Genomic DNA, 11,548 nt, shown 5'->3' on the forward strand with positions numbered 1-11,548 from the left:
AAAGAAAAACAAACTGCCATTAATCATCTTATCTAGTATTATAGCAATATAGGTATAAATATTTTATATTTCTGATCCGTCAAGATCCATGCTAATCATCATGGCATACGAAACCAAAGTGTTCACCTCTTGGAAACATGCATCCTTATACTGCCATCTAAATCATTTGAACTGTTTTCAGTTTGCACTCCCAACATACTTAGTGTCTTGACATCACCATACCATATACTTCTTAGTAATCTGAAATCAGCACTACAATTTACAATATTCAAATTCCTAAAACTTCATAACAAGGAATTGTTTCACTGCTTTTGTATGTAGTACAAGCACTCATGCGGTAGTGTAGTATTCACGCAGAAGCACAAGCACTCCATCTATATCAAAGTATGTCACAGTTTGGTCGATAGTACGCAAAGCTCCTCAGCCAAACATGTAGTCTATTACATGCATCTCATCAAAGAACCTGCATGAAAATAATAAAGCACAAATTGGTAAGCATTCATCGGCAGCCCAAGTCAAAAGTGTACGGTATAATGCTAACTATAAGGATATAGGTATGCCTATAAGGCATTCAACTAGATGAAGTCATCGCAAGTAGTGATTAGAAATATGCAGAAATGCACAAATTCATGACAAGTATGCAGAAATAAATGGCATGACATGCCTGTGGCTAAGAATCATCATTCAGGTTATGCCATCATAGCAGCCCAACAAAGTTCATCGATGGTCATGGGATTATTGACTAAAATTTGGAGAACCAAGATTGCTTGCAAAACACAGTAGCATATCCTCCAGGTAGCTGATAAAATATAGAAAATAGCAAATATCGTTGAAAACTCAACGCAAAACATCTTACAAGAAAAGTATTCACAGGTTGTGCCAACAATCATTCACAAAAAATAGAAAACATTCTATGCCTAACAAATTCTATAGCAAATATTTTCCTAATCCTTTAAAGAATTTTTTATATTAGAATGATTGTAAATAACTGAAGCATAGCAATGCCGTAGGCACATATCCTATATTGCAAAATGCCTAAAAAGAAGCAGAGGAGGCCTAAAAATAGAGGACTTTCTACCAAAATGACTACGAAATAATCTAGCCTGACATCTTTTTTGTTCTTTTGAGCTAAGACCAATTAACTTGTAGATACATAGAAAATGGAGGGTCTTGGACCAAAATAAATATGAAATAATATAGATGAAATAATGTAGGCTATAGATTATGCTCTTTTGAACTCAGTTCCATATACGATATTTGTAAACCAGTGAGATTGAAGAAATGTTTTGGTTTGTATCTTCTCTGCGAGTTAGGCTCGCAACCAAATGCGTACCTGAAACAGCGACATGGAAATCAAAATTAAGCTTCATGCGAACTACATCTTGCACCATGTACCAGCAGGTATCTTTGTCGATGAACTCGTTCCTCCATGGAGAGCCGCAAGAGGTCTACCTGTGCTTGCATCCTCGGTGGCGCAGCGTGGCGCAGAGAACTGCAAAGAAGGGCAGCTATGCCAGCTAACAAATCCAATCGGATGAGGAGATCTAGAAGAGGAATGAGCACTCAAGAACTACACAGAAGAGCGCAAGCATGAAGATCTAAGAGAAATACTCTACTCGCCGGAGCTCCAAGGAAATAGCCGGCGTCGGCGAGCAGAGAGGGAAGGAGGGGGGGGGGGGGTGGGGGGATGTGGCACAGGTACATGGCCCCGGCGAGCAGACGGGTCGTGGCCGCAGAAGGGAGGCAGCATCGAGTTGAGATTAGAGAGAACGAAAGAGAGGAGAGATTGTTGGAGAGAGATAGAGGAGGGGGAGGAGAAGAGAGAAGGGAGGAAGCTGAGATGTTGCCGGTACACGGCAGCGGAGGAGAGAGAACAGTGAGAGATGGATGAGGAAGATGCTTGTATTGAATCCTGTATAGGTTCGTATATTTCAAGCATAATGGGAAAGCGAAGTAATACGGGTGCTGGCGCACTGACAACGCTCCACATCCTGATGCATCAGTCCCCGCCACCGAGCGGGCTCCAACCGTCCTGATAAATACAACTGAGGGTATACAGTATAAAAACAGCTTTGAAGACCTTGTGCCTTATCAATCCAAATAAAAAAATCTAACAGATAATGTATGTTGTCTTCATCTTATAATTAAGTTATATTCTCCTAACACCAAATTTAATTTTTTATGTGGAACTAAACCAGCAATCCTTCGGTCATACACAACAATATGTGACCATGAAAACCATCCAGCCTTCCTCATCAGCCCAAGAGCGAGTATAGGGTATGGGATCCCTTCTTCTCTTGTATCCGCCGGTGCTCGCAAACCATGCTTCATTAGAGATGTTCCATATTTCGAGACACATCTTAAAATGTCGCATCAATTTTGCAATGGTCGTTTACATTGGATCTTGCGAAAAAGGAAAACTGTTGTTTTAGTACAAACACGTCTTAAAAGGATTTTTTGTGAAATGGATCTTACGTAGTTGGTCTGTTAACTTCCATTTTCGCAATACTTTGTCCAGGTCACCGAATGTGAAAAATAGTTCTGCAATACTCTCCGATGTCAACGTACCATTCTCTCCGATCCCCTTCTCGTTACTTTTTTTTTGTATCTAATAAGCTCCAATCACGGATCCACATTCTTTATCGTTACTCTGTGCTCCCCAATGGAAAACAGCAGTTCCATGGACTCCGCCGCCGCCTGCAGTCACCTACACCAAATTATTAAAAGCCGATAGCAGCAGTTTTTCCCGTTCGTCTTCCCGGTGCCCATGGTAGTAGTTAAGTCACCTCGGCCAGCACTGTCGATCTTTTGGCTATGAGTTCTATGCTCTATCTTCTTTTGGATCTGTACTCGCTAAGCTGGTTTCCCCAGCCTTCTGTACCGTGGCATAAACATACGCTTTCAATAAAAGCAGAGATAGATCATCTCTCCTTTGCAAAAGAAGTAAAACCCTTTCATGTTATTCATTAAAAAAGCAGCAAATTTACATTTCATTTTGCATATTCAAGCATGCATGTATATGTTGTCTGTACAAATTGGCACCCACCGTCCGTCGTACTCAAAACATACGTGGCCACGTGGGCAAAAAAGCTATCAGAAAACCAATCAATCAACGAATCTATCAACCATCGATTAGCAACGGCAAAACTGTAGCGATCGACCGTGGGCGCGCAGCCATTGGATTGTGCCATTGAGAGCTCCATCTCCATGCCTCTTTGTCCATCGATGGCGCGCGGCCCTGGACACGATGATCCTCCGCGCACAGCTCTCGGATGGGCACGCGACGAGAGATCATCGTCAGATCTTGCGAAGCGAGCTGAGCACACGCGCGGCGGGCGCACGGCCGACCCATCAGATGCATGCGCCGTCGTCGTCGGCCACGGTCCTACGGAGGGCAGCCGTTGTTGGGGCTGTTGGTCTGGCACGACGCCCCCGGCCCTCCCAGCTGCTGCAGGTACAGCCGCCGGAGCGTCTCGACGATGAACACGCCGCCGCCCGGCAGCGGCCCGGCCCCCGTGGCCGCCCACCCGTCGCCGCCGCCGCCCAAGGGCCGCGCCTCCGCGCCGGTCGCCGCCATGAGCAGCACCACCGCCACCGCCGCCACGAGCACCGGCAGAACGAGCCCCGTCCTCCTCATGGCGACGGTCATGGCTGACGAGCGACGACCTTAACTCTCCCCTCCTTCCTCCTCTCTCTTCTCCCCCTCTTCTTCCTCTAGCTCTTTCTTGCAGAAGACGATCTCTGTATCGGGGAGTTGAATTCGCGTAGGGCAAGGTAACACGACAGCGAACGGGTCGGCGGGTATATATAGCGCGAGGAGGGCGAGGAGGCGGCACCGCGATTTCTCGGGGGTTGCATTGCATGGCGCGGGGTTTCGTGCGGCGACTTGGTTCGCGAGCGCGTCCGTCGGAAAAGTCGCCGCGCGCGCCCGACCAACTTCATCAGGTCATCAGCATTGCACCGGCATGCTCTCGGATTAGCGTGCCATGTGCATGTGTGCCAGTCTGGCTGCAGCAGCGGAGTTATTGGCGGCGTACGGCTCGTTCCTTTCCGGGGGCCAGTTGGGGGCCCGGGCCCGCGCGGCGGCGGCGACCGGCCGAGCCGCGCGCGGCGGTCGGCCGGTGTGAGAGAGAGAGAGAGAGAGAGAGAGAGAGAGAGAGAGAGAGAGAGAGAGAGAGAGAGAGAGAGAGAGAGAGAGAGAGAGAGAGAGAGAGAGAGGAGGGTCGTCTTTTCTTTTACTTTTTTTTTCCTGTTTGGAGAGGGGGGCAAGGTGGTTAGAGTTTGACCACGACAAGTGCCTTGTGGGCCAAGGCAGGTTCGGCCGTTTGGGTGCGGGGTCTAGTTTGACTTGTCGGGTCAGCGGAACGATTCCAACCCGTCGTGCACTATGCGCGCGCACGTTCCCGCAGTACTCGGGTCCTCCTCTTCGTTCACACGGTCGGAAACTTGGGAGTCCTTGCCTCATCGCTTGCATGGCATGGCATTCAGCAGCTGAAGCACGCACCCACGCTCCCTTTCCATCGTCCTTTTGGTCAGAGTTTTCACCTCAGGATTTGTAATTCGTGTCCAAGCAGAAGTCAAAACATGCGCTGATTTTCCGGGAAAGTGCTCGCAAAAGTTGGCCAAAAGATTGTTTCCGCCTTCATATCTCCAAACCATCTTACGTGTAAGCAGCTAGCTAGCCTGTTTGAGATAAACTTGCACTATGTTCTCAGTGTTCCAGGGAAGCACGGTACCAGGTCGAGTTCAATTCCTGAGCGAGCTATACCACAGACAACAATGACTGCACCCACTACCTACACTGGCATTCTTTAAAATCTTTTCTTGCGAGAAACTAGTGCATTGGCGTTTGGCAGATAACTTGACGTTTTCTTCCCCGTGCCCGTGCACGAGATATTTGACCACTAACCACCGTCCACCGCGGATTATCGATCGAGCTGGGTCAAGCAAGCAGGCAGCGCAAACCTACGACCGCTTCAAGCAAGACTGCGAGAGGGAATGAATGGAGGAGACCGCCGTGACTTGCACAACTCTCCGATCCGTCCTAGCAACGTGATGTGCCGCGAGTTCCCGTCTCGCCGTCGCGCGTGGTAGCTGCACGGCTTCGCCCGGCGACGGAGACGTGGAGCTGCTGGTCGCAGGTAGGCATGAAAGGCACCGGCCACCAGCTGCTCCCTTCACCTCCCTGCGGGCTCCAAGAAATGGCGCCTTGTCACCTCCCTGCACGACAGGTCACACAGCAGAGTGAACACAAAGATCGTCAGTTCGAGGTCAGCACTGTAGCTGAGTGTCCTCAATTAGCCAGTTTCCTCTTAGGAGCTACAGACAAGAAGTACCTGCGAGCTGGTACGGCTCGGAGATCATGTGGGTTGGTTTTCCCCCATGCCGGTGCGCGAGATTTGACCAGGTGCTGCATGCATGTTAGGCAACACAAAACCTACGACCGCTTCAAAGGAGAGATGCAAGGCTGTGGCTTGTACGGCTCTCTGTCCTGACTCCTGCTCCTGCCTCCGTGTCCGTGGTGTGCCGTGAGTAATTCCTCCAGCTGCGAGCGCCGCACGGCGATTTCCAGCATCAGGGTCAGCATTGTAATACCATCCTCGTCCCAACTCCCAATTCGGGAGCACTAAGCTCCGAGAAAATGCCCCAGGCAGACTGTAGATGTCAAGGAAATTCAGGCTTCAGCGCAGCCACGGTCGGCTGGACTCTGTTCCGGTTCCAACGAAGGGAGGCCTTGGTTTTTTAAGCTTGCCACCTCCCTGCAGGACCGGCAATACAGAAAAGTAAGTACAACTTCTGTCATTGTAAGTCTAAAGTCGGCGATTAAGTACACCATCACCACATTTAAATACAGCACCTCAGAACATATTCATTCATGATCTAACCTGTACGGGTGAAGATATCTGCAAAATTGGAAGTGATTTGCTCAACTCTCGTCTCTGTTGTTTTCTCCTACCTCATTTTTCTTAGGCATCTCTGCTTAGCAGCAACATCATCAAAATCACCAACATTAGCAAAGCCAGGAGACGAGGTTACTCACACCGGCCACAGCAACAGGTCACTGAAGTTGCAAGGAGGACACGGTTTCCCTGCCATGCCAACTTGGTTTCTGCTGACTTCTGTGCTTGGCATGGTACTATAGCTCATGTCTTCCCAGCAGTAGAAGAAACAACTGGCAGGAACAAGTCAACATACGTGGCTGTCATCGACTGACAAAATGCGTACCACCGCCAGTGTCGCTATGGTATTTCAATTCCCTTGAAACACGGACACAACTTTCACAAGGATTGAGGGCAGGAAGGAGATCAGATGCCATCTTGAAAACCTGGCTAAACAGTATGGTGAATAAAAACAGGAACATGTAGCACTGATGATAGCTTTGATAGTTCAGTCGCAAGTGGTTATTGGTAATGTCGAAGGACAACTAATAAGGAGAATATAACAAAACAAAAGCATTAGCTTATAACTGGTTGCTAACGAAAGCCTTTTATCCTATTTTCGCCTCCTCTATTTTTTACTTTTTATGTATGTATACAGATCTCCATGGAAGGGCAGACCTCGCACAGCGGTAGAGACTCTCTGCTTTGCAGAATTTCAAAGTAATTTTGCAAGGGTAAGGCTGTCTAGGAATTCCCTTGCCCAGACCCCACCTTGTGTGGGAGCTTTCGCACTGGGTAGTACGCCCCTTTATACAGATCTCCATGGTAGTACACATTCACTTCACCAAAATCTGAAATAAGAGGGAGCATGGAAAAAATGAGGCATACCTTTATATTCATGAAACTACTACGAATTAACACTTTTGGAAGACATAATCACTATGAATTTATGTCAATTAAAATATCCTCTTCTTCCTTCAACCATGGAAATAGCACAACAAAAGTTACTTCAAACAAAATCAAATTTGTTTAAAAGAACACAGATCACACTTCATTGGAAAGTATCATCATATTATGACCTTCAGTTTCCAAGAATTAAATCCATAGATAATTTTACTTTGTGTTATCTGTCAAGATAGTTGCAATGTGACTGCACTCATGGAAACTGATTCAAAGTCTTGCTGCTTAAGGGTAGTACCATTATCTTTATAACCACGATTCAAATCGTTGCCGGCATTAAGCTTCACACAGGCGGCACATCACTAGAGATTAATTGATAATGTAAATAAAATGTTTAAAAGATTCCCCTCATCTCTAAGGTGCAATTGATATATTTTAAATAAAAGAATTCATAGCTTGTAATCAGCAAGCAAGGCAACACTGGAGACAGGGCACATGGCAAGCAAATTTGGACGAAGCTAACATGTGTTCCTATCTCAGTACAAACTCCACCTGCCTAGTTCAATAACCAACAGTATAAATGTAAACAAGATAGCATCACCAGTGCAAGGAGTGGAAATTGGAATGCAAGAGAAGAGACGAGAAAAAAGAAGACCTTGTTACAATGAAGAGCTCCCAGTCCAAACAGGCTCCTCCACCTGCATCTTCACCTCCAAGAGCAAGTGCTTCCGGCGACTCCAGGTCTACAGGCTCCCTTCCAGGCAGCACCTTGTACAGCCGTACAGGTCATCTACACCAGCCATACACTGCACGGCAGTGAGCTCAGCCAGTACTCGAGAGTGCCATCCGTGATGTACTGGTAGCATACCAACTCAGTGCAGCTAGGCGGAACCTTGTTGCCGATGTGCCTGCTGCTTGCGCAGCAGCAAGGTCTTGCTGGAGGAGGCATCGCAGGTGGAGGCCAACATCAGCTCTCCTGTAAGAGAACATTCACACTTTTACTCTTAGAAATGGTGAATTACTTTTACTCTTAGAAACGGTGAATATGCCATTCTAAGTAACAGCAAATGCAATATGCATTTACATTGCATATGAATTCATCCATGCATCATTTGATTTGCAGATTTTTACAATTGTCACGTTTACAATTGTTGAGAGCTGTGTATGAAGGATTTTCTATCATTGAGAATTTAAATTCAATCATGGCGTGTTCATGTAAGAAGGTTTTCCAGGAAATAACTTCAGAGCAGACAAAATAAGAAAAGTTAAATATAGCCTTGCAAGAGGGTCTTTCTTCTAATGAAGGTTCATGACAGAGGGTCATGAACATTAACAACAAAAGGCTGTGCTCTTAAAATCTTACTATTTTCCGAACTGAAGTTATGCAACATTATCTGTTGAAGAATAAAAACTTCATTTGATGTAGACCAACGTCAAGAATGATTTGGTACATTGGTAACTGTTTTCAACTATCATCTATTCAGCGCTAGAGTTGCTACAAAGGAATAACCTGATGAGTTGCCACTATACTGAATAAGATTCCTCTGAATTTTGTATGCCTTACAGTCCTAAAATCGAATGTACACAGCCAGTTCTGACCATGGTAGTCCGGATCCATCTCCCAAGGCCAGCTAGGATTTAGAAGATGGTTTTCAAATTCTTGTGTCAGCACAGTCAAGTCTGAGTTTCCCATGACAAATTAAATAGATATTGAAATTCTAATTAATCCAACGCAAGATTCATGCCTCCATTCATGGCCCAACATGCAAGACAGAACTCATGGTGCCTACTAAGCTCCCCGTGCTCTCACATGGTTATCCTTTAGATCCCACTGCTGCATGAAAGGTTTTAATCTCTCTGTTTCACCAATTTCAGGGAGCCATTCCATGAGAATATCCAGAGTCACATAATCAGGAGTGCACCTCTCGTCTCTCATCTGGTCCATAAGTTCAAAAGCCTTTTCTGGCATATTCTTATCTTGAAGACCCTTCAACAATGCATTGTAGGTTGTTACGTTTGCTGGCACATTGTTTTCCCTCATCTCATCAAACAGCTTGATAGCTAAATCAACATCTCTGCTCTTGCAGAGAAAGTCAATGAGAGTATTGTATATTACGGTGTTGGGCTGAACTCCGGACTCATCCATGGACCTGAAAATTCTTAACGCCTCATCAATTTTACCAGCTTTGCAGTATCCATGTACAAGTGTACCAAAAGTGACCACAGAAGGCTGACAGCCATCATCAATCATCTTCCCCAATAATTCATCCACCGCCAAGAAATCTCCTGCTTTGCACAAACAAGACAACAAGGTATTGTAGGTATACACGTCTGGCTGAAGACCAGCTCCTTTCATCTCCGCAAGCAACTCGTAGGCCTCACGCAACCTTTTCTTCCGGCAAAATCCACCAATCAAGATGTTATACGCCTTTGCATCCAGCTTAAAGCCTGCCTTCTTCATTGATGACGCCATGGTGCAAGCATCCTCCAACCGTCTTGCTTGTGTCAATCCAGATATCATGGTGAAGTACATTATTGCATCTGGTGGATGCCCTTGGTCCGCCATCTCATGGAATAACTCCATGGCCATACCCACATTGTTGCAGTGGAGGAAAGCACTAACCAAAGTGCTATAGGTCATAGCATTGCCCTTGGTCTCCGGCCAAGCTGTTCTCTTCTCGTGGAAGAACTCCAGAGCGGCTCCAACCCTCCCAACTCGGCATAAACCACCAACAATCGTGTTCATTGTGACAACATTCGGTGGCACACCCTCTTTCTCCATCCTGCCCACCACTTCGCAGGCCATGCCAACATCCCCCACTCGGCAAAACGCATCAGCCAAGCAGTTATATGTAACCGTGTTGGGCGCACACCCATGCACGCGCCTCATCCGCTCATCCACGAACATAATTGCCTCCTGAAGCCTCCCAGTCTTGCACAGACCATCCACTACAGTGTTCAAAATGACAATATCCGGGCGGACGTCCGAGCCTGGCCTGGACATTCCGTCGAGCACCTTCAGCGCCTCCCCAACGCGGCCTGCCTTGCAGAGACCGTTAAGAAGTATCCCGTAAGTGACGACGTTGGGCTGGACGGACGCGCCCCGCATGGAGGTGAACAGCTCGGTCATCCCGCGCAGGTCGCCGGCGCGGCCTAGCGCGGTGAGGAGCGAATTGAAGGCGTAGACGTCCGGCGCCGGCGCGCCCGCGGCGAGGGAGTCGCGGAGGAAGCTCGCGGCGTCGGCTGGAGAGGAGAAGCGCGCGAGGAGCTGGGAGAGGAGCGACGCGGAGGAAGGAGGGATACGGTGGCATGCCGCGAGGGAGTGGAGGATAGCGAGGGAGCCAGGGGTGAGGGGGGCGTCGGACTTCCCAGACACGGCGATGAGGGCATATAGCTCGTCGGCAAGGCTCGGCTGCGCGCGTATGAGGGAGAGCGCGGCAGAGGAGGGGGTATGCTCCTGGAGGACGAGGCTGGAGAGGAGGGCGACGGCGCTCGGGGCGGAATGGTCGAACGGGGATGAGGAGGAGGACGAGGAGAGCCGGCGGAGGGATAGGATCTTGTTGAAGGCCGGCGCAACGAGCCTGCTGGTAGATGACATGGTGGACGGCGGAGGCGGCGGCACGGGAAGGAGGGAGGCGGCGGTGTATTCGCCCGGCAGCGGAGGGGAGCTCTATTTACCATGCTCGGCGGCGAGCGCGGCGGTGGCCGGTTGGTATGATTCTGCGGTTTGCAGGATGGGCTGGGCCTCATTACCGTCGTTCCTCACAGCCGCTAAGGTGATATGGGTCTGAGTTGGATTGTGGATTTGTGGGATCGTGCAATGTTTGGGCTGGAGGGAGACTGGGCCGTAGAAAGGGAGTACAAATCCACTTGGCGAAAGCCCATTCGGCTTCCGGCGTCGCATCGCCTCTGCGAGTCGGCGAACGCCCGTCCCTCACGCCACCTCCCCCTCTCCGACGGCGCAACGCCGGCGACGTAGCCGCAGCTCACCCCGTAACGGCCCCCCGGCCACCTCCACTTCGGCGACTTCGCAGCACCCTGTATAAAAAAATTTAAAATTTTAGTCTAGATAATTTAAAAATTGATTGATTTTCTAGCATTTTATATCGGTTGTCTTGCATTTTTGAGCATTTTATATTTGTATTTTTGAGTCTAAAATTATATAAAGATCAAATTGGATTATGAAGAGTGCCCACTGGCGGCCCCCTCCCCGTCCACCTGCCTCCTGCGTCTCGCCGCCCTAATCCGGCTCCGCGGGGCACATCTCTGTGTGTTGCTTCCGCCACCTCCGCCGCGCACCGGCACTCATTCACCGCACACGACCTACAGCACCCGCCCAGGCGCCCTGCCCATGAAGCCACCACCACCACACGCACTTACACCGCACGGCCCGGCCGGCGCGGGCCAGCACACCACCACCTAGCCCGACACCTCCACCAGCCGACCAGTTGGCCTGCTACCCCCGTCTCGCATCCCGCACGGCTTGCTAGCCAGCCCGGCCGCACGCATAGCCTAGCCCGTCACCGCCCACACCCAGTCACTAACGAGCCTGCCCCGCTCATCAGCTTTCCCCTTCATCCAACCAGTCCCCGCCTCGCCTCTGCTCTGCTCCACCCGCCTCCGCACCGAGCCTACCCTGCTCCGCGACAACACGGCGCAACGGCCACACCCCGCGCCGCCGCAGCCCCCACGTCACCCACGCGCCTCGCTTGACCACCCGCGGAACCCTAACCCCGCTCCTGCAACCGCGCGATGCTCGCCACATAGCC

At 49.3% G+C, this 11,548-nt stretch overlaps 2 protein-coding genes across 6 annotated transcripts; both read right to left on the reverse strand.

Annotated features, from left to right (window-relative positions):
- Window positions 1–2,931: 2,931 nt before the first annotated feature.
- Window positions 2,932–3,759, reverse strand: LOC112890680. The gene has a single exon (XM_025957528.1). The coding sequence runs from the start codon at window positions 3,647–3,649 to the stop codon at window positions 3,386–3,388; it is 264 nt and encodes an 87-aa protein (XP_025813313.1). The 5' UTR covers window positions 3,650–3,759; the 3' UTR covers window positions 2,932–3,385.
- Window positions 3,760–4,717: 958 nt separating this feature from the next.
- LOC112891011 (pentatricopeptide repeat-containing protein At3g61520, mitochondrial-like) lies at window positions 4,718–10,506 on the reverse strand. 5 transcript variants are annotated; one of them, XM_025957903.1, is made up of 7 exons: window positions 8,290–10,506; window positions 7,648–7,755; window positions 7,435–7,585; window positions 6,558–6,730; window positions 5,886–6,325; window positions 5,337–5,759; window positions 4,718–5,220 (listed from the first exon to the last, which is right to left on the reverse strand). In XM_025957903.1, exon 1 carries the CDS (start codon window positions 10,375–10,377, stop codon window positions 8,569–8,571), a length of 1,809 nt encoding a protein of 602 aa, XP_025813688.1. In that variant the 5' UTR covers window positions 10,378–10,506; the 3' UTR covers window positions 4,718–5,220; window positions 5,337–5,759; window positions 5,886–6,325; window positions 6,558–6,730; window positions 7,435–7,585; window positions 7,648–7,755; window positions 8,290–8,568. The 5 variants fall into 5 exon arrangements, 4 of the variants coding, with proteins under 4 accessions (XP_025813688.1, XP_025813689.1, XP_025813687.1 ...); XM_025957904.1 differs by having other exon boundaries at window positions 5,886–5,976; window positions 6,041–6,325; window positions 7,435–7,755; XR_003228390.1 differs by lacking the exon at window positions 8,290–10,506 and adding an exon at window positions 8,143–8,276 and having other exon boundaries at window positions 7,435–7,755.
- Between the last annotated feature and the right edge of the window lie 1,042 nt (window positions 10,507–11,548).

The sequence above is a fragment of the Panicum hallii genome, chromosome 4, assembly GCF_002211085.1.
Source record: "Panicum hallii strain FIL2 chromosome 4, PHallii_v3.1, whole genome shotgun sequence".
Classification (NCBI taxonomy): Eukaryota; Viridiplantae; Streptophyta; class Magnoliopsida; order Poales; family Poaceae; genus Panicum; species Panicum hallii.

What these genes read in the sequence shown, in the direction of transcription:
- LOC112891011 (XM_025957903.1), bottom strand. Translation starts at nt 10,377, where the DNA reads ATGTCATCTACCAGCAGGCTCGTTGCGCCGGCCTTCAACAAGATCCTA.
- LOC112890680 (XM_025957528.1), bottom strand. Translation starts at nt 3,649, where the DNA reads ATGACCGTCGCCATGAGGAGGACGGGGCTCGTTCTGCCGGTGCTCGTG.